This window comes from Xiphophorus hellerii, chromosome 5 (assembly GCF_003331165.1).
Source record: "Xiphophorus hellerii strain 12219 chromosome 5, Xiphophorus_hellerii-4.1, whole genome shotgun sequence".
NCBI classification, from domain to species: Eukaryota; Metazoa; Chordata; class Actinopteri; order Cyprinodontiformes; family Poeciliidae; genus Xiphophorus; species Xiphophorus hellerii.
Window position 1 is genome coordinate 4,321,233 of NC_045676.1, and position 25,746 is coordinate 4,346,978.

Below are 25,746 nucleotides of genomic sequence, written 5' to 3' on the forward strand. Positions count from 1 at the left end.
TCTCCAGTTCAATTCTCCTTTGTACCCTGTGCTTCTGCAGGTTTCCATTGAGTTCTATGGATTCTCCCACAGTTTAAACACATGGATAAGATGTCTACCCTGCCTCTCTCAGTCCAGCCGCAGAAAAGCTCCTGCCCTTTTATAACCTTTTATAACCCTGAACAGTAGGAACAATATAGTGGGCGCATAAAATTAACGACTAGACTGCAAATAATTTAATTCTAATTGGACTTGTTTATTTTTCTTTCTGTTACCCTGAGGTGGCTTTTCTAGTGTATCAATACAATATAAATAAACCCATCAAATCTAATTTCAATCCATAAGAAGAAACATACTACTGCTTTTGTGCTGGAGGGTATGTTTGGGAAAAAAAATGCAAAGAGAAGAAAAAAAGGTCTGACATTTTAGATTTGCACTCCCACACGCTTTCATATTAAATAATGTATAGGCAGCAGAATGTGTGGCCATCATTGACATGCAATCTGCGGTAAAATGGGACGCTGTATTAGCCATTATTTTAACCCACTGAGTCAATGATTACAATTAACCTCTTTTGAACTGAATGGCTTACTGTAATAATTTTTTTCTTTGCTATTATAGTGAAAACAAGCTTATCGCGGAGCCACTGGGAGCCATGATTTATCTTTGTAGGATCAGTTTAAGTAAATGTTTTACATATATATTTATAAATTGCAGCTACAAGCTCCGCATTCAAGGATTCACATCAGTGGCTCTCAGAAGTTTACACACTAATTTTAACATTCCTGGTTTTTGAGATTTATACGTTTGAAACCATCCACCCACTGCCTATATGCGCTTACCTTTAAACCAATATTTCAGGCTTCATCGGTTGGAGTCTACACAGAGCATGATGCTGCCACCGCCATGTTTCATAGCTAACTTGTTAAGAGGGCAGTATTATGTTAAGCGGACTTTTTTTGAGCTTATTCCCTCATCAACACATACCTGGAGTGTTGCTTTGATTCTTTGATGCATGTTTAAGAAATCCAGTCATCTCCATGGCAACCATTCAGCTGTGCAAAACGCCTGGGTAGACCTATCCCCGCCTTCGAGGTGCTGCTCCTCCTCGGAGCTCCAGTTTCCAAGCTTCCCCGCTTTCAATCTTCCTCATCACAGAGCACCCCTCGCCCACCACCCCCCACTCAGCTCCTTCAGACTAGCCAGCAACAACTAGCAAACACCTGGTGGGACTGTGCGCCTGCTGAGCTCATTATACAGTCTACTTCTCAGTGTAATGCTGGTAAAAACTTTGCTAAAATTACTAGAGGAGCAATGCTGTGATAACTTCCTGCAGGTGTAGTTTCAGAAACTTTAGATTTGAATGCTTTTCAAATTAAAATCGAATTCATCAAATTTCTTTTAAGCCATATTAAATACACATTTAATATGTTCTAAAAAATAGCATTTTTAGAACGACTCAAGGTATCATTGTTACTTGATTGTGCATGGCACTAAGGGCCTGGAAAACACATAATACTGACCCTTTAATTTAGCAATTTCTGTGATAAATATATTGATTGCAGGCATGAAGTAAAGAATAGTGAATGCTGGAGCTTTTTTTATTGGGTCTTTTTATTTTTTCAGATAATTTCCTCTAACATGTTTTCTTTGTTCTTCAGCTGAATTGTAAAAATATGTGAAATTAATGCTGGAAAAGTGCAGCGATTATTTTTTACAGTTTATATCTTCTCCCATGGCGTGTGGACATTTGAAAGCCACTGTAAATTTTAGGATGGATTTTAATTTAATAAATAATCAGGAGAAAATGATGGTGGGTTAGATTTATTGTATTTCACAATTAAATAAAAATTGTGAAATAAAAAGTATTTAGATTTATTTAAACCTAAATAAATCTAAATACTTGATGTTAGGTTGCTAACATCTACCTTCACTACACCAAAACCAGCATACTCTTATAACTTGAGCCAAGAGTAAGAATATATAAAAATAAATAAATGTGAGGGGACAAAGGTCACTTTTGAAAGGCAAAGAAAAGAAATGTGATTCTCTTTTCTTTCCAAAAAATTTCCCTCAAAGCAAGCATCAACAAATGGAACAGGGGACAAGCGGGAAGAAAAACTCTTCATTGAATATTCATTAACCGGTGCCTAGGTGTATACATGGCTCTTAACCACTCTTGTTTATGACTTAAGGACTTGTAGTACTGACCTTAGTTTAACACAGCAGCAGATACCAAATTAACCTCTAGCCTCCACAGGGCTAGCCATGCCCTGCTAACAAGCAACCTGTCTAGACACACAAGAAGTACTTTATGATTCCACCTTTCACAATCCCCCCTCTTTCTCCAGGTCTCTCTTTCTTTCTCTCTCTCTCTGTCTTTCCCTCTCTCTTCTTTGTTTCACCAGTACCTCGGCTCTCCACCTTTCTGTCTCAACTAACACAAACTGGCACATCCTCTTGCCCTCTATCCTCTTCTATCGTTCTCCTCACCATTTCATCCTTGTTTACCCCCCTACACTGTTTTTCATGTACCTCCCAAGCTGTGCGGTGTTTGGGTCATGCACTCAACAACCTGGGTTTATTAGAGAAAAGACTTTCCTTTATCCTTCACAGAAATGCTCTCAGATACCATAATAAACAAAACTAAATTAAATTATTGCTTCTTGGAGGTTAGGGTTTTATCATTAAAATGAGGAATCAAATTGTAATGACATCTCTTTAAAGATAGCCTTTACATTTTTATGTCAAAATGTTTTCCAGGCCCATAAACACTGAAAATGTGATGGTCAATCAATCAGATAAGTCTAATATAATTTCACTGCTACAGTAGTTTACAACTGCTGTAGTAGTGAGATCAATATTATTATCATTATTATTACCCACAATATATATTCTGAATGAGTTAATTTGAGGTAGCATTTAATAAGCATTACATTCTACCTACTCCTTTTTAAACAAAATATAAAGTTATTCTTATGTTTATTTATCAATCCTATTTAATGTTCTTCCTATTATTTTTTATTAATATGTTTTTACATTAATTCGAAAATAATGAGTAGTTATGGCAATTATAAAATCTACACAAGTTAAAATTAAAAGATTGTTTTTCAGTAATTTAATATATTTTACTAAACCTGTACAGACATGTTAGTGTCCTGCTGGTTGACTATAATAACAATAATAATATATTGTAGAAAAGGAATTGTGTGTACTATGACAACAAGGCAAAAAACCCTACACTGTAAACAAACAAAAAAAAACCTGTATCATTTTCTATCATGATATCTTTGAGATGAATCTGCAAATTAAGCTTTTTTGTTTTGTTTTTATAAAAATAACTATTTTATCTCTATTCTAAACACCATCTCATTCCTTCTTTGTCTATCATGCCTGTCGTTTACTCAAATCTCAAGTAGTTATGAATATCAAGTTTGTTTGCAGCAGCACTTTTGCTATGTTTTTGTAAATCGTGGATCTAACCGTGCTTCGCATCAACTTTGCTTTTTGAGATGATTGTCCTGGCATGGTTTCCGTACTTTATGTGCACCTGATTGGCTGATTTCGCTGCACGCTGAACACAATCGTTTGTGAAACGTTTAGCAGGTAAAAACGTTAACCAATATTTCGCTTCTGTTAAAAAATTTAAAGAGTTTGTGATTTATTAAGCAGCTCACTTTTAACCCTTAGTACGTGTTTAATTTACTTATTCGCTTACCAACACTTTCATGTCGTTAGCTGTAGACGCTCATTTACGGAAGAGGTTAGCCTGTTAGCTTTATTAGCAGCAGCTAGCTTTATCTCGCCAAGACGCTATTAAATACTGTCGTGGTTCTTCTTAAAATAGCTTCTGAGTATGTACTTTAGTACTATCGTTTTAAATGCATTTCTTGTGTGGTTTAACTTGTACACATCGCCGAATATGGGTGGATTATCTTTATCAATGCTAATGTTCATTGTTGAGATAAACAAACCTTTACATTGCTTGTTTCGACCCAGTTTAGGTGAAGATGAGTCTCAGAAAACAAACCCCCAGTGACTTTCTGAAGCAGATTATCGGCAGACCCGTGGTGGTCAAGCTCAACTCGGGCGTTGATTACAGAGGTACTGCAGCTGCCATGCTGAAATTCATTATTATCCCGATGAACAAAAATGAATGGAATAGTCCGCTTCCATTAAATGAAATGCAATTTGAATAACTGCTGCTGTTTGTCGCTGTGCAGGTGTTTTGGCCTGTCTGGATGGCTACATGAACATTGCTATTGAGCAGACAGAAGAGTACGTCAACGGGCAGCTCAAGAACAAGTATGGAGATGCATTTTTGAGAGGAAACAATGGTAAGGATGTATATATTTTTTATTAATAAAAATGTATACAGTGACTTTTGTAACTGGTGTCGATAAAAAATAAATTTCTTAGTCAACTAATTTTGATTTAAAAATGGTCAATTTTATGAAAACCGAAAACATTTTTGTCCAACCATAATGTTAGCTTTGTGCCCTGGTCAAAAATAAGATAAATTGTATTTTTGTATGGTTCTCTTACATTATTATTTAGTCTAGACCCTTCCAATATTGCTGCCAATATGATGCAACTAAGCTGTTTCTAAGGGGACATCCCAGCCACAAATACCGTAACTGATGGAAAGCACCTCTGATAGTAACACATCCGAGTATAATAGTTTAAAGATACAGAAACCTTGAATTAGTTTTGTTTTTTTATCATGATTTAAACACTTGGTCAAATTCATACAGACAGAGGATGAAAAACATGTTTTTTTTGTTAAAGCATCCAAACAGCTGAAAAACGGATCTAATTGAGATCTTACACTGTAGATTTACATGAACCAATGTTTTTAGACAACTGAGATGAGTAAAAGCTAGTTCTCATTGGTCACACCAACCTTGGAATCACACTCGTATCTTTTTTGGACACATTGACACAATAATTTCATAACCAGTTTACTTCTCTTGAGGTAAGTAAGACATAAACTAAAATCTTTTAAAGATCTGTTTCTACAAACTCAGTTTCAGTCTAGAGGTGTATCCAGTTATTTTGTTTTTTTTCCCAACTAAAGCAGAGAAATAGTTTGACTGAATCCCTTATGTCCCATTTTGAGGTTAGACTTTATCATGAACTCTCAGGTTTATAGACGATGTGAAACCTTCCTGGGCTATAAGTAGATGGAGAAACTAATCATGTACGGTAGTGATATAAAACATTCCAATGAAACTGTAATATCTTAATTAGCCAACTGTAAAGTTGAGCTGATTAAATGCTCATTTTTATTATTTACCAGCAAACTTTGATGATAATATTGTGACTAGATGAGAACCAGAGAAGACTGACCACAACACACCTCTCGAAACATTCAGTGTTTTGAATGTTTTTATGCAAGTTTTAGAAAGTGATTATGGTGTAACAAACACTTTTTGTTTCTTATTTTAAACATGAAAAGTAACACATTTTGAAATTAAAATAAAAATTTCAGAAACTTACAATATCTTGGGTGGATTTTCTTTATTATTTGTGATTACCAAACATTACAGATGTATCCATAATGATAAAAAAAATGCTACTGCTTTTATTGTGGTTTGTCTTTGATTCAGTGCAGCTTGTTGATGCTTCAGGTTACCCATATTTGGTTAGCTTACCATATTTTATTGCATAAAATAGTTTGGATTTGATTTCTGTTATTGTTACTACAATGGCTAAACACTCTTAACTACAAGTTTAAGGATTTTACTATTTTAATTCAGAATAATGATTCTTAACTGATGTCTGCGTCCTCCCTTCTCTGGCTGTGTTTCCCAGATAGAAGCCAACTACAGTGTGATTCAGTCATGAATGTGAATCATGCTGGTGAGGAGCATTTACAGTCTCTAGGTAGGATTATTTTAGTCACAGTGGAGCAGCTGGTTAAATGTAGATTTAAGGTATGAGCAGAAATAACAACCTACCTGTCTGCTGTTCAGCACAGCAGTCAGGACGACCAGAACTGTGATTTTAATGTCGGGCAGTCGCACCGCTGTGGGTCCCACACATTTTGTGGTCGGCTTCAGGAAGTAAAGGGTGGGAGTGACTTCAAAGACGAGAAGGCATCAGGAATCAATTGTTGTTTAGAACACTGTTTTTGTAAAACAAGCGCTTTTTTTTTTTTAAACCTTTTGGTCGGACTTTGGTTGGGCCACCCAAACCGGCTGCATATTTGGGTTGACGGCAGGAATGTTGTCTGTGGTGAAAACGGACCTGAAACGAGACTCTTCTGCTGGTTTTGCGCTGTTCTTGTGGAGAAACACTCTTTGAAGCAAAATCTTGTTAAATGACTAAACAACTGTTTTAAAAGCTATAAACTTGTGTTTTTTTCTTTTCTCCTGCAGTTCTGTACATCAGCACCCAGAAGAGGAAGGTGTAGCAGAAATCTTCTTTTTTTAATTATTGTTAATTTGTTTTAGAGAGCGACTTTTTGTTTTTTTGTGGTTTTGTAAAGTTGAAATGTTCTACAAATGACATAAGTTGATAAATGATGGATTTCATTTACATTTTCACACTGTTATGACAATAGAAATAAAATTATGTTGAATGGATTTGTGTAAAGTTGTTTGTGTTTCACATGAACAGTAGGTGGTTATATGATTTTAATAGTATAAAATAAAGCTTTAAAATTTATGTTTTTATGATTTGCCATTGCTGGAGAGCTCATAGAAATTAAAATCCAATATTTTTTACTTTTTGGTAATTTCTTTAACTGTAGCACTTGCCAAATGTAATGGCACCCCAGGTAAAAATTAGTAAAAATCTTTGAATATGTGAAATCCATATCCATTATAGTTGAACAAACTCCACGCTTGTGATGGTAGGACAGCAATTAGTTTTATTTATTTTTTTGACATTATTTCCAAAAAACCTGCTTGTGTGAAAAGACAAATGTCACATTTTCCTGCAGTTTAACAATCAGCTTTAGCAAGAAAAGCTGATTCCCTGGTGTACCTGTCATACACCAGGGAATGATAGATGAGAAGTTCCTAAAAACTCAGATCTTCAGTTAATTATAACCAGAGGTGAGCATGAACTAATTATATTTACCTGGAAAGCAAGTTTTGTTACACTATCCTTTTTACTTTTACTTGAGTGATGTTTTTATAAAATATTGCTACTTTTGAGTAAAATTTCTGAATATGCACTGATTAATTTCAAATTATATAGAAAAAACAAAAAAAAATGTATGAGATACAGACCCACCTACAGCTAAAGCTGAAGTAAGACTTACAGTTTTTGGAAAAGATTTATTTTTCTAACATTTTCTACCTGCTGTGTTTTTTGGTACTGGAAGTACTTTACTCTGTTCTGACATGCAGCATATTTGCATTATCATCTGTAAATGTCAGTTACATAGTTGGGAAAGTTCTGCCTGAATCTGTTATTTTATAACCATGTTATTTGCATTTTTTCCCATTTTAGTGTTTAAAACACCAGAATTTGTACATAACTACATTTTTGTCTGGCTTTTTAAATTTTAAGTCAGATTTTCGGATCAGTGTTTGAGTAGCCGTTGAACTAGATAACTTTTTACTAGAGTTATTTCTTTGGCCGCTTTTACTTTTGTGTAAAAATTTTTTGACTACAATTTTTGGCCACTGTATTCAAATCTGATTACAGCAGCACAAAATGCTTCAGTTACTTTTTAAAAGCAATTCTTTTCCCCACTACTGCTGCAATAAAATATGAACTTATTATATTTTACACATCTTTACCCAAGCTGCCAATAAGTGTGGCTGGCACTATAAATAACCCCTTGGCGAATCGTTGAAGCAAGCAGAGTCGTGCACATTTTTCCCACACTGCCTGGAACAGATTACAGAATAATATTATAATTTGTAATCCATAATGTGCCAGTTTTATAACTGATCTCTCTTTTTCTGGCCTGTAGAAACCATAACGGAGCAGACTCTAATATTGAGTTTTTAAGCAAAAACCCAGAATTTCTTGTTTGAATCTTTTACCTCCAGCCTTAATCGGAGCTTTTCTGATGTAACCCAAAGTGGTCCTGCAGCTTTATTTGATCTGTGCATGCACATGGACGGAGTTCCAGTAATGTGATGTGGAGTTGGGAGTAAATTGTCGGCCAGGTAGCATGATGGAGCACCACGGCATACTGGAGTAACCTGTTGTTCTTTTTAATGCACCATTACTGACAGGTCCAATATGTACCTGTGACAGAAAGCATTTCTCAAGCAGGCAGATGTACTGTATATTAGAGAACAACAAAGAGAGCGACTACAGGACTAATCTATAAATGGTGCCCCCTGCAGGCTGCATTAACATGTAAACGGATCTGTTAGATCGACTTCCTTTGCCCTCTGCAGCAGCCTTCGGAGGTTTGGTTCTTTTAAAACGACTCTGAGCACACAGGGCCACCTTTTCCTTCTTTCTTTCTTTTTTTTGTCTTCTTCGACTCTGCTCAGGTTCTGTTTGCTCGGTCGGGTTTGGAAATCAATGCAGCAGCATATGCAGGGATTCATTTCAGCACGGTCCATGGTTATTTCGCAAATAAGTTCAAAAGCAGCATCACCTCACTGCACCGAGATAAAAAAAAAAAATTGTAACAAATATGCGATTCATTAGATTGGTAATGAGAGGGAGCCGCATTGTAGACGCAGCAAGGGCAGTTAATTTCCTTCCAAGGGTGGATTTTTTTTTTCTTCTTCTTTTTTTTCATTTTTGAGAGCCTTGTTTTCCAACCTGTGCATGCGCACTCTGGCCCCTGGAAGGAGACAAAAGGCTGCCAAGGTCAGGCCTGATTTGAGAATGAAGGACGCGTTATTGATCAAACTCTGCCGAGCTGCAGCTGTAGAGAAAATGTTAGGGGGTGGGGGTGGAGGGGTGATTGAGCTGCTGTATACACACACGCAGTGGCACTGAGTGATAGATCCACAGAAAGGAAGTGTGCACGCTGCAACACACAAAGAACCATTATGGCACCTAGCGAGGGGTTAGCGCAGACAAATATTTACCCACTGGAATCATAATTGAGCTGCAGGCTGTGTGGCCTCAACGGGAACCAAATTATTATGATTCACACAAATGACCTCGGAGAGGATATGCATTTCAATGCTTCTTTTTGGTAATTAAAAAACTTTTATTGCAGCTATTGCTTCAGCATTTGTTAGTAATCTTTTATATTTAACCTAAAGCACTGAAGTAAAATGTAAAAAATAGATTTTTTTGTTGTTGTTTTGTTTTGCAGCTTAGTGTGTGTATCGTTGCTTATCAAGGATAGTTTGTGCTGAGTTGGGGTCTCCGCTCCCCTCCTGAGCAGGCTGGAGGTGGAGGATGCTGCAGTGGTTCACTGCTGACGTGCGGAGGTGAGTGATGGAGCGGAGAGGACAAAAGAGGATAGAATAGGTGACAGCCTTGTTATGTTTGGAGAAAAAGGCAAAAAAAAAGAAAAAAAAAAGGGTGGGGGGGTCAGCTTTAAGTCTTACAGCACCACCATCTGCCTGAGACACAAAACTGCAGGAAGGAGGAGGTAAGAGGAGCGGAGGAGGATGTGACCCTGACTGATCACTGCAGCATGACTGTCTAGCCTCTTCACAAGGGATCAAAGGATGACAAGGACAACCGGTGGTGGGTTTTATGTTTGGCTGTGCCGCGTTCCCATTTGGACAAGGACAAATATCTGCCTTCTGTTAATGCAGATCTATTCAGAGTGGATATTATCATAAAGATGATTTTTACCAGGCTTTAAAAAAGGAGGATGCACACATTTATATTGAACAAATTAATCTTCCTCCTGACTTTTCTGCCTTGTACAGCATTTACAGTTTTTATATTTATTAAAAAAGGACATAAACATGACAAACATTAACTATGTTGTGTCATGATTTTATAAGCCATATTCAATTGATGTCAGAATTTACTAGGGAGAAAACTTTTAGCTTAAGACTCACTAAAGAACCAGGTTAGAACCCGATCTGTTTATGGTTGAGGTGAATATTAAGAAATTAGAATATAATCCAAAAGTTAAATTCCCTTCACATACAGTTATATTGAAAAAGTAGAATAATCTGATGAGGCTCATTTGTCAAATTAAAAGTACCTTTTGAAAAGAAACTAGACCAAAAATACTTGGTAAGATTTTGTGTTTTTGCATTGATTCTGTGTGTCATGAATTCAGTATATAACTCTTATTTGTTGGTTATGAGCAGCTGTTTGTTTGTGCATGTGTTGTTTTGTGATCCTGACCGGCTTTAACCTCTGCCTGACAGCCTGTCATGTGCTCAGGACGTAAACGATGGCCGTGACCTCTCATTTTGTGCCTTTGCTTTCACATCCTGCAGTCTGGGTCACAGGTCCGGCTGGGTTTCAGCAAGATAAACAAACACCTAAGGAACAGTGTCACTGTTAAAGTAATAAAATAGACCCGTCTTTCTATTTTTAAATAGATTGAATCTCCATCGGTTTGGATTTGTATCCAAAAATAAGGGGAAAAACTGCCTTACTTATATCTTCAAGCCTTGTGTGTGTGTTGCCCTTCTTTGTTTCTCAGAATCCGCAATCCAAGTTAAAATCAGATGGTTGTTTTGATCCTAATTGAGTGTGAAGGCCTGTGGTAGCCCGAGCTGCTGTGCAACTCCTAGGCTCTTTATTTAGCCCCCGAGGACACTCAACCTCAGCCAAAAATGTGACCCTTGACCTTGTTATCTGGAAAACTTCTATTCCCAGCACGGACAGGAGCTTCTGTGATTAATCTTGGCTCCGAGTGGCAGCTTGATGCAGATGGTAAGGTTAGAAGAGGGTAACTAGGTGCTCCTTCTGAAGCAACAGAGCTGTAAGGTTTCACTTCACGTTGTTGTGAACATTCACTGACTCGCCAAAGACTGAGGCAGGAAGAGACTCGAACGTTGCGCTCCACGTGAGTCCTTGAACTTCGACTAGAAAAGACTTTGCAGCTGTCCCACAATAGTAGGCTCTATTTTGGAAACACACCGAGTTGCCTACGAATGTTACCCGTATTGTCTTATTGACCGTGACCTGACCCAGTTCAGCCTGAAGGGCCGGGGACACAAAGCATCACAAGCACACTTCTCAACACAGTGAAAAAAAGAGAGTTTAAGTCAGGGTTGGATGGTGTTTTTCTTTCTAGAGAAAATTGGATTAATTTTATTGGTATAAACAGTTGAGAATCCAAATACGGAGTAAAATGTTGCAATGTTTTGCAAACTTAGTGGTATCCCTTAATGGTCTAGTTTCTAGTTCAAGTATGTTAGTACACTTGAAACAAAACTAACTTACAAGTGACTTTTCAGCAAGAAATATGAGCCTGTTTTATGTCAACAGTTCCTTAATATTGACAAAAAGTACTTCTTCCATTGGCAGTTGATTTCTTTTATAAGAAGACATTTTTCTCATGCTATAAGTGAAATAATTTGCTAGTGGAACTACTACTTTTTCATCAATGTTAAGGAAATGTTGACTTAAAACAAGAGCCTATGTTTTGCTGAAAAGTTACTTATAAGTTAATTTTGTCTTATTTCAAGTGTACTAACATATTTCCACTAGAAACTAAACCAACATTCCTAGTACTATTGTGTGTTTCTGGAGTGCAGTGCAGGAATATGAAGGAGTCATGTAAGGTTGTGCAGTTGTCTTTCATTTTTCTATATATGATGGATTTAGTAGAGGTCTGTGTGATGTTCAAAGCTTTAGGTCTTGGTTTATAACCTAACAATACTTTAAAGTTCTATACAACTCTCTCTCTGATCTGTCTGCTGGTCTTCTTGATGCTGGTTGTTCACTAATTTTACACACAGATGAATTTTGTTGACTAATTCAGCAACTTGTCCTGGATTTTATTTTGTGGTATTCAAGTAAAGTTGGCTGAATACAAATGCATGCCACACTTTTCAGATTTTTCTTTATTTTCCTTCCACTTTGCAACTATGTACTTCTCTGTGTTTAAATCTGTTTCACATTAAAGTTCATGGTTGTAACATGGAAAAATGTGGAAATGTTCAAAGGTGGTGTGGGTAGTTTTAGAAGGCGTAAATTAACCTTGAGATGAAGTTGTGTGAAGGTCAAAGTTGGACCCAGAGAGGTTACGCTTTGGTAGAAAACATAGCAGAACACAGAGTGCTCTTTAAAGACGTGTAACCTGTATGTATTTCAATAAATTAGAATTAGAATATTATTGAAAAGTCCATTTATTTCAGGAAGTCTAACACTAAGTGAAACACATTATATAGATTAATTAAACACAAACTGGTGTTTTCCTGCCTTTATTTATGTTAATTATGATGATTTTCTGCTTACGGCAATGAAAATGTGACATTTAGTAATCTAATAAAGTAAGAGTGCACATTTTTTTTCATCAAGCAATAAAAAGAAAAGTGTTGCCCTGTTTGCTAAAGGATAGAATGCTAGATTTCCTTAACATTGCAAAAGAGAAGATCTTTCAACAAAACTTTGACCAGAAAAGACCGGAAACTGAACACATTCGAGCTCTAATTAATAAAAAAGAAGGTTGAACAAAAGAGTTAGCATTAGTAGCAGCCTTTGGATTCACAAAATTCCCGTTCGGTTGCCTGTGAGCGAGGCTGAAAATGAGGTAAACATGTTGCTTAATAAAACATCAATCAGGCTTGCTTCAGAATCTCTGCTGCCTGTCCTGTTTATCAGCCAAGTCTCACCACTGTGCACAGGAGATTTGCATGAAGTACACGGTAACCCTGCATTCAGGCAGTTAACCTCCATTACGCCGCTGTTCCGAATGCCAATTTGTCTGCCATGCAAGGTATTATGGAGTGTTTCTGGCATGCACCCAAAATAGTAATAATGGTAATGCACGAGTCTTTTATTGTTGATTCCTCTCAGACCAACGTACCCGAGCGTCTGGGGTGTCACCGGATGAAATGATGAGGTGCTGGAAGCATTGAGGAGTCTGAAAATGCTTTTAGCATCACATTGCGCAGGATTTATTCTGCCTTGCTGGGTTATATGGTGTTTTGTCCTGTTTTTGTTTCTGAAAGTCTTTTTAAGGAAACCAAAGGTGGTCAGACACCAGCGTCAAGTTGTTTCCGGATCAGCCGTCAATGAATGATTGGACAAATAAACACAGAGCTGTAAGCCATATATATTTCTATTGATAAAATGAAATCATGGTCAGTGTCAGACTTATCATGAAAGTGAAATCCACTAAAAGATATGTTAACCCTTTAAAAGTAGGAAATTAAATTAAATTTTCTTTACAGAAGCCATTTTAAATAAATGAGAATATTTCTGAAAAGTTCATTTGTTCCAGTAACTCACTTGTCTCAGTGAAACATTATGCAGATTAATTTTACACAGACTGATGTTTCCAAGCCTTCACATCTGTTAATTATAATAATTTTCTACTTAAAGCTGATTGGTTAAAGCTGATGACACAGCACTTGAGATTAGAATATTACATCAGACCAATAAAAAAAAAACACAACAAAACACAACATTTTTACTGCAGAAATGAGGTAACAGCCCAAACTTATTTATCCCCCCTGGCAGCTTTAGATTTAAAGTTTAAACTTTGATTACATTTGTGTATTAATTAAACAAGAAAATGAACATTTTATTGCCTAAAATGAAGCAACATACAGTAGCATTCCTTATGTTTAGTGCATGTTAGATCATTTAGCAAAGGATGTATCTGGAGCAAAAAAAAAAAAAAATACTTCTAACATCAACATGTTTCTGCTGGTCTTAACATGAATGCAGTGTGGGACTGATCTGTTGATTATGTTTTGGATTAACCAATTAATAAATTGGTTAATTTATTGGTTAATTAAACCAATAAATGTGCCAATTTATTGGTTTAATTCAATGAATATTCAATTCATTGAATATTAACAATATTCAATGAATTGTGAAAGGTGCTTAAAAGGAGTTTTTTTGAACCATGTGAAGCTAAGTCTATACCACTTGAGGAGTTTTGGGTAGAACATTTTTACCAAACATACATAAAGGATATTATTGTTACCTTAAATCCAAAATATCTCTATATATCTGCACAAATCTGGATCAGTTACTGCTCTGAGTGTGTTCTTTCAGCAAATGGCATTTTGTAGAGCCTGTATACTCAATTAACCATTAATTGATGACTAAATTAGTTGATAAATATTTCAACAATCGATTCATCACGATTAAATCAATGAATAATCTCCTATTTTTTTTTAAAGATTTTTTTTCCTACTATAAAGCACTTCTGGATGAAGCATAAAGAGGCAAAAACAAACAAAACATTTAAAAAGGTTGAACCCAATGAGACTCACTGTTAAATTCACTGAGAAATTTAGCGAGATGCTCAGGTGTCTTTTGAGTCCAAGCTGCAGCAAATACTCCAGTGTCACACCACTGCTTTCCATGAAGTGATATTATGTTTTTGGTTGTTTGGACATGGGGAATGTCTGACTGGAAGTGCCACAGTGGAAATGCCCGAGCAGCATGTGTGTGGTCCTGGAGTCCCGGAGGGAAGCTCTGTGGTTTTGGCCTGGGTTGGGGCTCAGGGGTGCAGCCTGACAGAAGAGTTATGACTTCAGCCCATCTCTGGCCAGCATGGAGGTCATAATGACTCTACAATCCCGCGTTTTAAATGGCAAAGACACATTTACCCTAAAACAAAATCGCTTCTGAAAGCACAGGCGCACTAAACTGAGTCAGGAGTTTCTGCTCCTGTTTGTAGTTGAGGGACAGCAAAAGTGTTAAGTTCATGATATAAATTTCCATTCAACACACCAGGAACAACAGGCCATTAAAATCAAAGTGACTCTCCGCAGCGTTACATACACAGGCTTTTTTTTTTTTTAACGCCAGGGTGTCACTTTGAGAGCTTTTAATGACCGTCATGGAAAGTGAAGGAGGATTTCTGCCTGTCTCTCTCTCTCTGTCACCCACCCACCGACCCACACACACACACACACCCACCCACACACACGCACACACCTGCACGCGCGCACACACACACCCACACACACACACACACACACCTAGAATATAGAAATGTAAGGGTTGCAGGAGCAGCTTTTATAGGCCAAATGCATTTAAAGGTATACGATCCGAATGATGAGACATCTAATAAGCTTTTATGAAGAGCCAAAAGTGATGGGGAGAAGGGCTTTTAACTCTGCACACAAAATTAAACTTGGGACACTTTCTTACATCATTATTTTTCTTTTTGTTTATTGTGACAGCTGATGTCATATCCTGCTGAGCAGAAGACTATCTAACCTTCAGATTAACCGCGTAAAGTGGAGCTGTGACTGTCACTGCGTTATCTGGGCCACCCCGCCCCCCAGGCTGAAACGTTTTCATGGTTTAAACACCTCCGCACCCCTTGTGCCCTCTTGTGGCAGGTAAGGGTGGTGGCGTCCGTCCCAGTCAACCAGACAGGCCTCTTTCTCCTTATTTTAATTGACCTGGATTTGTGCCTTTGCTGTGCTGTAAATGAAAAACCATGAGGCGCCTTGAGACTAAGAATCCTGTCAGCTTGGCCCTGCAGCAATTCCCACACCCCAAAATTGGGTCTCCCCTTTTTTCTTCTTCTTCTTCTTCTTTTCTTTTTTTTAAATGCAAGATCTCCTGTTTGAAGCTGAGCAGAAATAAAAAATTCAAAAGACCTGGGTGCTTAAAGGCCTTGCGATAAATAATTAAGAAATATGCATTTTGATATAATGGAGAAGGAAGTCTTTATATGTTTGGATTTAAATCAATAGGAAAACCATTATGGCAGTTATTTGCATGGAAGGGAGGCTTGAAAATGAGTTTGACTTGAATCATTACGTCTCTAAATAAAAGTTCAGTAACGCTTTCAGCTTAGTTTGAATTATTTTTTTTAACGCAAGCAGAACCTTTACAAATGGAACATGAACTCATTTTGGTCCTGTGTTATGAGAAGGAATATAATAATGCTGTCAGTGTTTCACAGGTAAATAATGTCAATATAATTCAACCAACAATTAAGACCTAATCTAAATTTGACAATATTCAATGATAAAATACTAATATCCCTGCATTAAAAGAGAATAACGGTTATCAGTTATTTGTTTAAATCTGATACTTGAACAAAATAATATTTCATCCCTACAAAGTGTAACAGATTAGTCAATATTTTCTTGGATGCTTATGGGACACATAAACACAACATAGTGTACAATTGTCAAGTGGGAGAAGAAATTGGTTAACAAATCATTTTTACAAACAAAAAGCTGAACCATGGTGTGCAGTGGACCCCAGGTATTCATGATTATAGTGATTTATTTCCAAAATCAAACCATGGTTAGTGTTTTTTTTAAAGGGGGTATTATGTAAAATTGACTTTTTTTTGAGTGCATATCTTGCTATAATATTATTCCCTCATCAAAAACATACCTGGAGTACTCGCTTCATTCTTTCATGCATCTTTGAGAAATCCTGAAATCTCCCGTGGCAACCATTCAGGGGTGCCTAAACGCTTGCTTTCACGAAGCGCCGCCTTTGAGCTGCAGCCTCCAGCTCAGCTTCTGCCTCACGGAGCTCTTATCCCCGTCTCAGCTCCTCCAGACTAGCAGCAGCAATTAACAAGCATCTGGTAGAGCAGCACATCTGTTGAACTCATCATACAAACTACGTCCGGTCCAGTTGAAGTCCAGAACTAAACTGAGAATCTGGAGCAAGGATCAATTTGTGGAGACAAATAGGGAAAAACAATTCAGTAGTTAAATGTTCAAGGGTGGCAGAAGAGGTGATACTATGTTCTATTTTTATTAAATTGAGACAAAATGTGAAACATTTCACAGTGTGAATACTTAAGCAGGGCATTGTGAGGAACAGCTGTCTTTAACGTTGTTCGTTACTGAAAATCTCTCCCCATCCCCTCATGAATCAAATACATTTTCAGGCCGTATGATTTTACTTGATGACTCATCAGAGGTTTCACTCTTCACATTAGAGCCTGGTGAGAATTTTATGGCCTCCATATTGGACGAGGAGTGAATACGCTGCGCAGGGCGGCGACAGGAACCCGTCCCGTCCTTATAACTCATCCCCCCGCGATGGCGGGAGATGGATTGAATCGTCTTCGCTCCGGGCTGGCCATGCCGGAGCTGAGGTGTTGTGTCTTTAAATGAATGTTCGTCCTAATTAAGCATCAGCAGCTCCTTGGACCAAGGGGAGGCAAGACTTCACAGCCATTAAATCAGGACAATGCTTTTTGTGTCACTGCCTGGTGCTGGCGTGACTTGCCCTGCTTCCCCTCCTCCTGCATCTCTTCCTCCCTCCTTCCCCTCCTCACCCCCTGCCAGTCTCACAGCAGCTATGCAGCCTAAGGCTCCAAAAATAAATGATGGCTTCCCAAGTGCATGGTCAAGGCCAGGCGAGTTGGCAGGACTGGACGATCCTTTGAAATTCGTCTCACAGGTGTGACCTCTAGTGGTGGATTTGGTTTACTACAGTTTTATTTCAGGATACCCAGAGGAAGGGAGGGGGAGATATTTTTTTTGAAAAAGCTGCTCATCTCTGGCTGTGCAGCTAAAGATTATTGTTGAATACTGGAAAATTCTGTTTGCATGCAGGTTTGTCTTCTTGTATTAGCCCCATTATAGATAGAAAAAAGGAGGAGTATCTTTTTTGTAAAAAATCTCAGAAAATTCCCAAAAGTGGAAATTTCTTGACTATTGAAACTAAAAATTTACAAGTTTTTTTTAAAAGAAAATTTCTGAAATTATTCTCAAAAGTTTCAAATCTCAAAAATGGTTTTGACAGAAAAAAACATCAATTGCTCTAATATGTTGTATTTTATTGTTGTTTTAAGGCAAAGATAAATGTTGATTGAATTGCAAACAGAATTAATTGCATTTTCTTTTGAGACTCTAGATCTCTTATCTAGTTCGATTGAACTAAATCAGGTTTGAGTTTTTTAAACCGTCTCTTATTGAGGTAATGCTTTAAGTTTCATTTCCCATTTCACCATCCACACAGTAATCTCAGCTAAAGACAAAAAAGGCTTTGAAATTCAAACTGGATACATACAGTATGTCTCAGATCAAAACGAAGGCATAACCAAACTAAGCAGCTGCTTGAGGCCTCCAGGCCAGCAGGGGGCTCCAAAAAAGACAAATTTCAGACAGAAATAAAACACAGAAGGCAATAGAACTAGCTCACATTTAAATTCTTTGCAAAGGTTTATTAATAACTAATTTTAAAAAAAGTCAGAGCCAGAAAACCTGAGTGATCTGGAAAGTTGGTACAACGACAAGAGGTTTTTAATGTATTTTGGTGCTAAGCCGTTTAGTGATTTATTAACTAACAGAAACATTTTAAGAGCTTTAAAGCTAAGATGATGTGCGCCATTTTTCTAGTTTTAGTCAAAATGTGAGCAGCAGCAATGTGAATCTGTCTGATATTTTAGGCAAATCTGTGAAACTCTGCCTAAAATAATATGTTTCTGTTAGTTTATAAATTACTGAACGGTTTATCACCAAAATACGTTAAAGACCTTCCAGACCTCTCAGGTCTTCTGGTTCTGGTTGGCTCTGCATCCCCAGAACCAGAACCAAACATAGAGAAGCAGCATTCAGTTTTCATGCTCCACTAATCTAGAACAATCTTCCATAAAGCTGCAAAACTGCTGAAACACTGAGTTCCTTTAAATCAAGGCTAAAAACGCATTTGATTAGAACTGCTTTCGATAAATAACAGGAACATATGAACTGCCATTGTTTTCCCTTACTTTGCTACTGTAATGTAACGTTTTTGCTTGTTGTTTAATTTGCTTCTTCTTAAACGAAGAGAATCCAAGGCACAATTTTGTCTGACTTAAAATTTCCTTTGCAAAAACCCCCTAAACAAACAAGGTTTAAAACACTTAAATTCAACATGTTGGTTTTAAATATTTGATTATAAAACATTCAAGAACTACTCATGCAACAATAAAAAGCAGATAAATGTGCAATAAATGCGCTCACACTATCTCATGCTAACGTATGTAGCACCTCTTGTGCCCTCTGATAGCCCAGGCGTGCGGCGCTGCAGAGTGAATGAAGTGGCTTCCAGGGAAGTTCTTTGCTCCCCTATTAATTTTACACACTCTGAGGGGGCCATATATATATTTTATCCATTTAATTAGTTCTGCTGTCTCTGAGTTGGTCCGATCTATTTTACTCTCCCTGATACGGTCTGGTCCGGTCACTCATGGAAATTCATCAACTATATGCATTGCGTCTCTGAGGAGTTCTCAGAAGTTCATCCATATTCAGACTCTTGAGTTATTGTCGTCAGAGTCAGACACAGTGAACTGCCGTTTTCAGAGAACAGAGGGCCATTTTTACTCCCATTCATGTATAGCTTTTTATTGACTTTGGCATCAAACACCGTGAATAATGGCTCTGCCTCCTTAAACACAAATAAATGTTCACAGACACACACAACTGGCGAGGGCCTGCGGCGTTTTAGCTCCAATACTTTGTGCAACATAATTCACAACATGTGCATCTTGTGAAATCTAATCAACCCATTTTAATAGATGATTTATTCATTTTAGCAAAACTTATACAACTTTTATAGATGTTTTCCTTTTACTGTTCTGTGTATGTGTTGCTCAGTAAACGGCAGGGCTTTGCATCATTGGACGGGCAGAGTGTCCACTAGGGGGCAGGCTGACACTAAACATTAAGCAACTACTGTTTGTGGAGAAATAAAAGCACACAGAGATATTCATCCCGTTTAAAGTTGAAATAATGTCTGTGCTGGTGATAAATATATTTGTAAAGAAGAAACTGAACTAAAATAAAACATAATTAATTTGATTAACAATATAAAACATTAAAATTGCATTAAACACAACAAAAAACAGCAGATTAAAAATGTCTGACTTTGAAAGCAGGGTAACTTCTTTGGTCCATTGAGAGAAAAACAAACAAATAACTACATACTAATGAATGCTATTTATATTAACAAGAAAATAGCATTTTTCCAAACAAAATGTTTCTGATTTGCTCCAATATATATATATATATATATATACTGTATATGTATATGAGATAAATACGGGAAAAGGTAAACTCATTTAATTTAAATTAGATCTTTAGATTAAATTCATAATCAGTTTTTCTCCTCACCCAACGTTTCTAATATTTTACATAATAAATCATATAATTTAACCCTTTTTATTATTTACTCTAATTTTTAGCTATTCTTTCACTTTCTTAACTAAGAAAACAGCAAAACTAATTTCCTCCAATTTATTTGTTTCATATTTTTAAAAAAAGACATGCTAAAATACTCTGATATATTAAACTGATGTCCCAATTCATTTTAACCGCTCATGTGGTGCAGAGTCTAAGAGAATCATATTTGACTTGAAGTAAATTATAAAAGTTACATTGAATTTAAATAATTATGCAAAACACTGAATATTTGCCTTTTTTGTTTTTGTATCTCCAATAATTAAACAAGATTCCCCTCAATATTTACAACAAGATTACTGAAATTATTTGAACATCTGTTATCCTAAAAAGCGGTGTGGTGGAAATGTTTTATCAGCTGGTGTTTTTAGAATATAACGTCTCTTTTCTTATTTTAATAAAATAAAGTGTTTTTTCCGCCTGTATCTTAACTTCCCATTTGCATTTGGTTAAGATTTGGAAGGTGATACTGGAAACCAGCAAGAAGACTGGTGGTTCTATTTGTGATGTCAAACGCAATTCACAAAGGGAAAAATAAACATTTAATAGTCAGTTTATAAATATTGCACAGTTCTGTTTAAGACACTTCAATATTTTTTGTTCAGATTTTGCTTTAGACTCTCTTTGAAAATGATGTTGATCGACGTCTGTCAGGCTTTCTGACCATCTTTCTAACTTTAGTGAGTTTTCCCACTTATTTCTAGTCCATTTTAAAGGAATGGAAATTGGATATTTAAGAGAGAAATACAAAGTAGGATTTTAATATCTGTCCATCTGTCTGTCTGTCTGACTGTCTGTCTGCCTGTCTGTCTGTCTTTCATGTCTTGAAGGGTATAAAGACTAGGGTGATAGTACGGAGGTTTGGAGCTCCTCATCAAATTAAGCTACGAGTGACAATATGTGAAAAGCTATAAAAAAATAATAAAATGTAACTAAAAAATATCCTTTTTTAAAAACGGTTCCTCTTTTGAAATTGTTTTATTGTCTTTTAAGGGATGCTTGTCTCATTTCCTCTTAGAAATGCTTTTCTTGGTTTTCTTGGTGAATGAAAATCATCTTAAAACTACATTTGCAAGGAGCTTGAAAACTTTTTACTGTATGTATCTATGCACTTATCAAAATACAACCACAAAGTTCATGTATTTTAATATGATGTTAAGTGAACACATAAAGTTTTTAGAACTCAACCATGCTTTAAGCGTTGCAACAAATTTCCCCCGATTTGTCTGCTTCGTTTGTTGGTCTTCTTGTTGCTGATTGTTCACTAATATTCACATAAAAACCTTTTAGGCATCAAGAGAAATTATTATTAATTAATTATACTGAGCTCAAATTACATACAAGTGGAGTCTATTTTCTGATTCCTGAATTCAGTTGGTCACATTTGAATGTTTTAGGGGTCACAAAATAAAGGGGGTTGAATATGTAAAAACTGCATTTTTCAGGTTTTATAAAAGTTTTTGAATAAATAAATTCTTCTTTTACTATTTCTGTGTTGGACTAATACGTAAAGTCATGAATATCTATTTACAAGACACTATCTGCAAAAATACAAACTTTTACCAGGTTTTTGTTGTCTATTTTCTAATGCAAATATCTTATTACACTTGAAATACGACAAACTGACAAACAACATTTTTGCAAAACATAAGTGTTTGTGTTAAGTAAATAATTCCTTAATAAAATAACAAAAATTATTAGCTAAACTGGCAGATTATTTCATTTATAGCAGGACATTTTTTCTTAGTGAAATTATCTGTTAGTATAACTAGTACTTTTTAAAAATTATTATTCTTAAGGAATTCTTGATTTAAAAAAGCTCCTGTATTTTGCTGAAAAGTTTCTTATCGGTTAGTTTTGTCTTATTTCATGTGTACTAAGATATTTGTATAGAAACTAGACCAAAAATACTTGGTAAGATGTTTTTGCAGTGCTCTATGTTACTCTATGATTTATAAAAGATTTTTGCTGCTTGAACTGGTTTCCTAAACCAGGATTAGTTCATAATTTATAACATCGTTGTTTGTTTTTAGAGGTTTATAAAAAAGGAAATAAAGCAGTAACAAATTTAAAGTGATGTTTTCAAGCGTTGAGTGACGGCGTCTGTTTTTCGTTCTTCAGCTTGAATTTCATCTGTGTTTCACGCTCACACCTAGCAACAAACAAGCCCTATATGTGTGTGTATGTGTGTTAAATATATGTAGTGTGTTACAGGGTGCTAATACACCACCCAGCAGACAACACAGTGAAGTCTTTAACAAGCTGTCAGGGGCCACAATATTGTTCTCTCCTGCAGCAGCGGTGCCATGCAGCTCCAGGTCGGGACACTCTGTGGTCCAACACGCACGCAAACACACACACAAAGCAGGGTCTGCACTCGACTTCGCACTTGTAGCCCCTGTGCACACTAAAGCAGCTAATAGGCGGCAGTGTTGTAGCTTAATGGAAGTGCAGAGAGAGTCCTGCTGTTGAGGTAGATAGGGCCCTCTGGGCAAAAACACATTAACCCATTTGGAAGGTGTGAATTCTGGATGGTGTTATTAGCAGAGAGTCTGAGCACCTTGAGCCAAGGCCGCTCTAATACTCGGTTTGAGTTCTGTGCTGGTGTGACACAAGGAGGAAGGCGGTGTGAGGAGAATCGAAATTCTTGTTTTATACTCGACTGTCTCCACCAGAAGAGGATGCCTTAACACAATCCAACTCTGTGGTGAAAATCAACTGGTTAGAGTGAAAAAAAAAACAACAACCTTCACTCAGGACTTCATTAGCAGGAAACGTTTAAAACTGCAGTCTGTAATTTTTATGAAAAGTAATTTCATAAACAGTATGGTACAAGACAGATGATCTGTGAAAAATATCAAGTTTCTCTGCCTTCTCTCAATTCCCCCAATGCAACTATGCAACTACAAACAACCTACCAGAACTAGGAGGCGGGCCTAAGTGCTGTCAATCACACTCATGTTCGCCTGCTCATCCCCTCTTCTCTGCGTGTCAGCAGGGAAACACCTTAAAAATCTCCTAAACATGCAGGACAAATATCTGAGGACCTGGATTAAAGGGGAGCTGTTATGCAAAATTCTCATTTTGCATGTTTTTATATTTCCTTTTTGGTTTCTACTGCCCCCCAAAATGCCCAGGCACTTAAAAAAGCCACCCAACATTTGCTTTTTTTGGCCATGAGCGAATGTTTTTTGGTGTCTTTAAAATGACCTGATTGTTGAGTTACATTCAATGGGCGCTGCACTGTTACTTAGAAACCCCAGCAAAGCTAGCCTGTTACCTAGCAACCCAATAGGAGTGCCAGCACATTTGATCAGCTGGTTTAGAAAGTACTTGTGGCATCCTTGTTTGTTGTGCAGGAGGCTCTACTTTTTTTTAATTTTCAAAGATGTATAGTTGTATAATTGAGCATCTATTTGCAGCCATTTTCACATGAGTATGTAAACATTACGGTAATTTGGGGGGCATGGCCAGCACCAGCTTACTTGGATTTAAAGTGACAAGATGTCCTAAGACAGTTCATCCTGAAAGGAGATCAAAACAGGCAGAAATGAGCAGGATAAAATCTCAATAACAGAGAAATATTTTCTGCAAAAACAGACCAAACCTAACCCCTTCAAGGATGAAACACCTTTAAGATACATGGGTTTAAGTTAAAGGATATTCATGTGCTAGAATGGTCCAATCAAAGTCCAGATGTAGGTTTGGTTGAGAATATGTGCCAAGACTTGAAAATTGATGTCCAGAAAATGACCTTTGTTCAAAAAGATTCATTCTTGTAGAAACCAGAGACAGACCAGTTACAGTATTATAAATGTAGAACCACATTTACAATACTTTGTAAATGTAAATGTATTTTTCCACACTTAAAATAGTGAATAGAAAAATGCAAACCATTGTTTTCTTTCCATTTCACAATCCAACACTGCTTTGTGTTGGTTAAGAAGATAAAATCCTAATAAAATACACTGACGTTTGTGGTGGAAACACCCACAAAATGTGAAAAGTTTCAGAGGGTATGAATACTTTGGCGAGCCACTGTACATCCTTAAATTTGCACAAAACGCTTTCAAGAAAAAAAGACATCATTATGCAGTTAATTGCACTAATTCTTCCCAATTAGCCAATTAAAAGTAATTACAGTTAAGCTTCAGCACAATAATTTCCATAATTAACCATTTATCAAATCTCCACCCTACAGTATTCCTCGTAAAAAGACATCCAGGCAGAGAAGAGGAGGGATTTATCCGATTCTTCCCGACTCTGAAGGCCAGGATCCGCAGATAAAGTTGGATTTAATCCCCCTTTTCTGCAGGTTGTGTAGTTAAATCATCACTTAATATAATTTTTTTTTGGATATTCTGAGTTTAATGCCACTTGCACAGGATGCCTTTGCAGAGGTAAGCTCAGGGTCATCTGGGCCCTGTTTCTCTCTGCCACACGCAACGCTCTTACCTCTATTGTACCTCAGCATTATCCACTTTTAGTAAGATTCTCCAGTTTCACAGTGTGAGTCAATTTCGTCAAGTTGTACATTATTAAAGGGCAGAAATTATTCATTGAATATTCATTATTTATATTTGTACAAGGCACTTGTCCGCAGGGAGCAGGTCTCATTTTCAGCCTCGTAGTTTGTAAACAGCCAGTCACAGAACTGACAGTTCTTCTGATTTCAGGAGACAGCCCTGCTTATGGAGAGTGATGCCTACCTTGAATTCAAATGGAAAAGCTGATCAATTTTTAATATCTATTTTTTTTAAAGCAGCATTTGCATCGACTCGCTCTCAGAATCCTCTGTTGCCGCTGGTGTCCCTCTCAAATGGACAATTAGGGCGTGCAGGTGAGCTTCAAAGTGGAAATAATGGAGAAGAAGAAGGAAAAAAAGAACACATCTAGGTGCACACTGGGAAAAGGATTTACTTGCTTTGGAAAATAAACGGGAAGAGGAATGAAACAATGCAACTTAGCCTGACCTTTTTGCAACTGAAGAAGAATTATTAATGAGAGATTAAATAAATACATTGAGATCCCAAGAGGAATGAAATGTTCTTTAACCACATCAAAAACATTCAACATAATATAATGTTGAAAGAGCTTAAAAGTGTTGACAAGAAAATGAATAAATCAACCAAACCTAATGTAGATCATTTATGGTGTGTGCTATTCACAGTAAACTAGTGATAAAAGCACTGAAATAAATGCTTCAGGACATTCACTCAGGATTTAGAACATTTCTCCAAGATGAAAAAATGGACAAAATTAAAGTCTTAAGTAAATTCTGCTTCACCTTCTTAGATGTCAAATCTATAAATAATAACATATCACATGCTGTTTCCCTAAAAAATGAACATGAGGTAACAAAAGAAAATTTTTCTTATGCACTCCTCCAAATGGGAAATACAGAGGAACATTTCATTAATGCAGTTGTGTGCTGACCTTTTATATACATACATATTAATCTACATATCTTCAGACAGAACAATAACTACTTAACTACTTTATAGACACAATCTACCAAGCAGCCAGTGGTTTGGGATACTTGCAGACAAGAATTTCACCTTATCAAATATAAATATGT

At 36.7% G+C, this 25,746-nt stretch overlaps 1 protein-coding gene across 2 annotated transcripts; it reads left to right on the forward strand.

Moving 5' to 3' along the window:
• Positions 1-3,457: 3,457 nt before the first annotated feature.
• lsm6 (LSM6 homolog, U6 small nuclear RNA and mRNA degradation associated) lies at positions 3,458-6,566 on the forward strand. Of its 2 annotated transcripts, none has more exons than XM_032561814.1 (4): positions 3,458-3,585; positions 3,979-4,083; positions 4,203-4,316; positions 6,360-6,566. In XM_032561814.1, the coding sequence occupies exons 2-4, from the start codon at positions 3,990-3,992 to the stop codon at positions 6,392-6,394; spliced, it is 243 nt and encodes an 80-aa protein (XP_032417705.1). In that variant the 5' UTR covers positions 3,458-3,585; positions 3,979-3,989; the 3' UTR covers positions 6,395-6,566. The 2 variants fall into 2 exon arrangements, with proteins under 2 accessions (XP_032417705.1, XP_032417706.1); XM_032561815.1 differs by having other exon boundaries at positions 3,494-3,585; positions 3,984-4,083.
• The last annotated feature ends 19,180 nt before the right edge of the window (positions 6,567-25,746 follow it).

Excerpts from the sequence above, each read along its gene's own strand:
- lsm6 (XM_032561814.1), top strand. The coding sequence starts at position 3,990 with ATGAGTCTCAGAAAACAAACCCCCAGTGACTTTCTGAAGCAGATTATC. Across the intron at positions 4,084-4,202 it reads CTCGGGCGTTGATTACAGAG|GTGTTTTGGCCTGTCTGGAT; the intron begins GTACTGCAGCTG and ends GTCGCTGTGCAG. Across the intron at positions 4,317-6,359 it reads ATTTTTGAGAGGAAACAATG|TTCTGTACATCAGCACCCAG; the intron begins GTAAGGATGTAT and ends TTTCTCCTGCAG.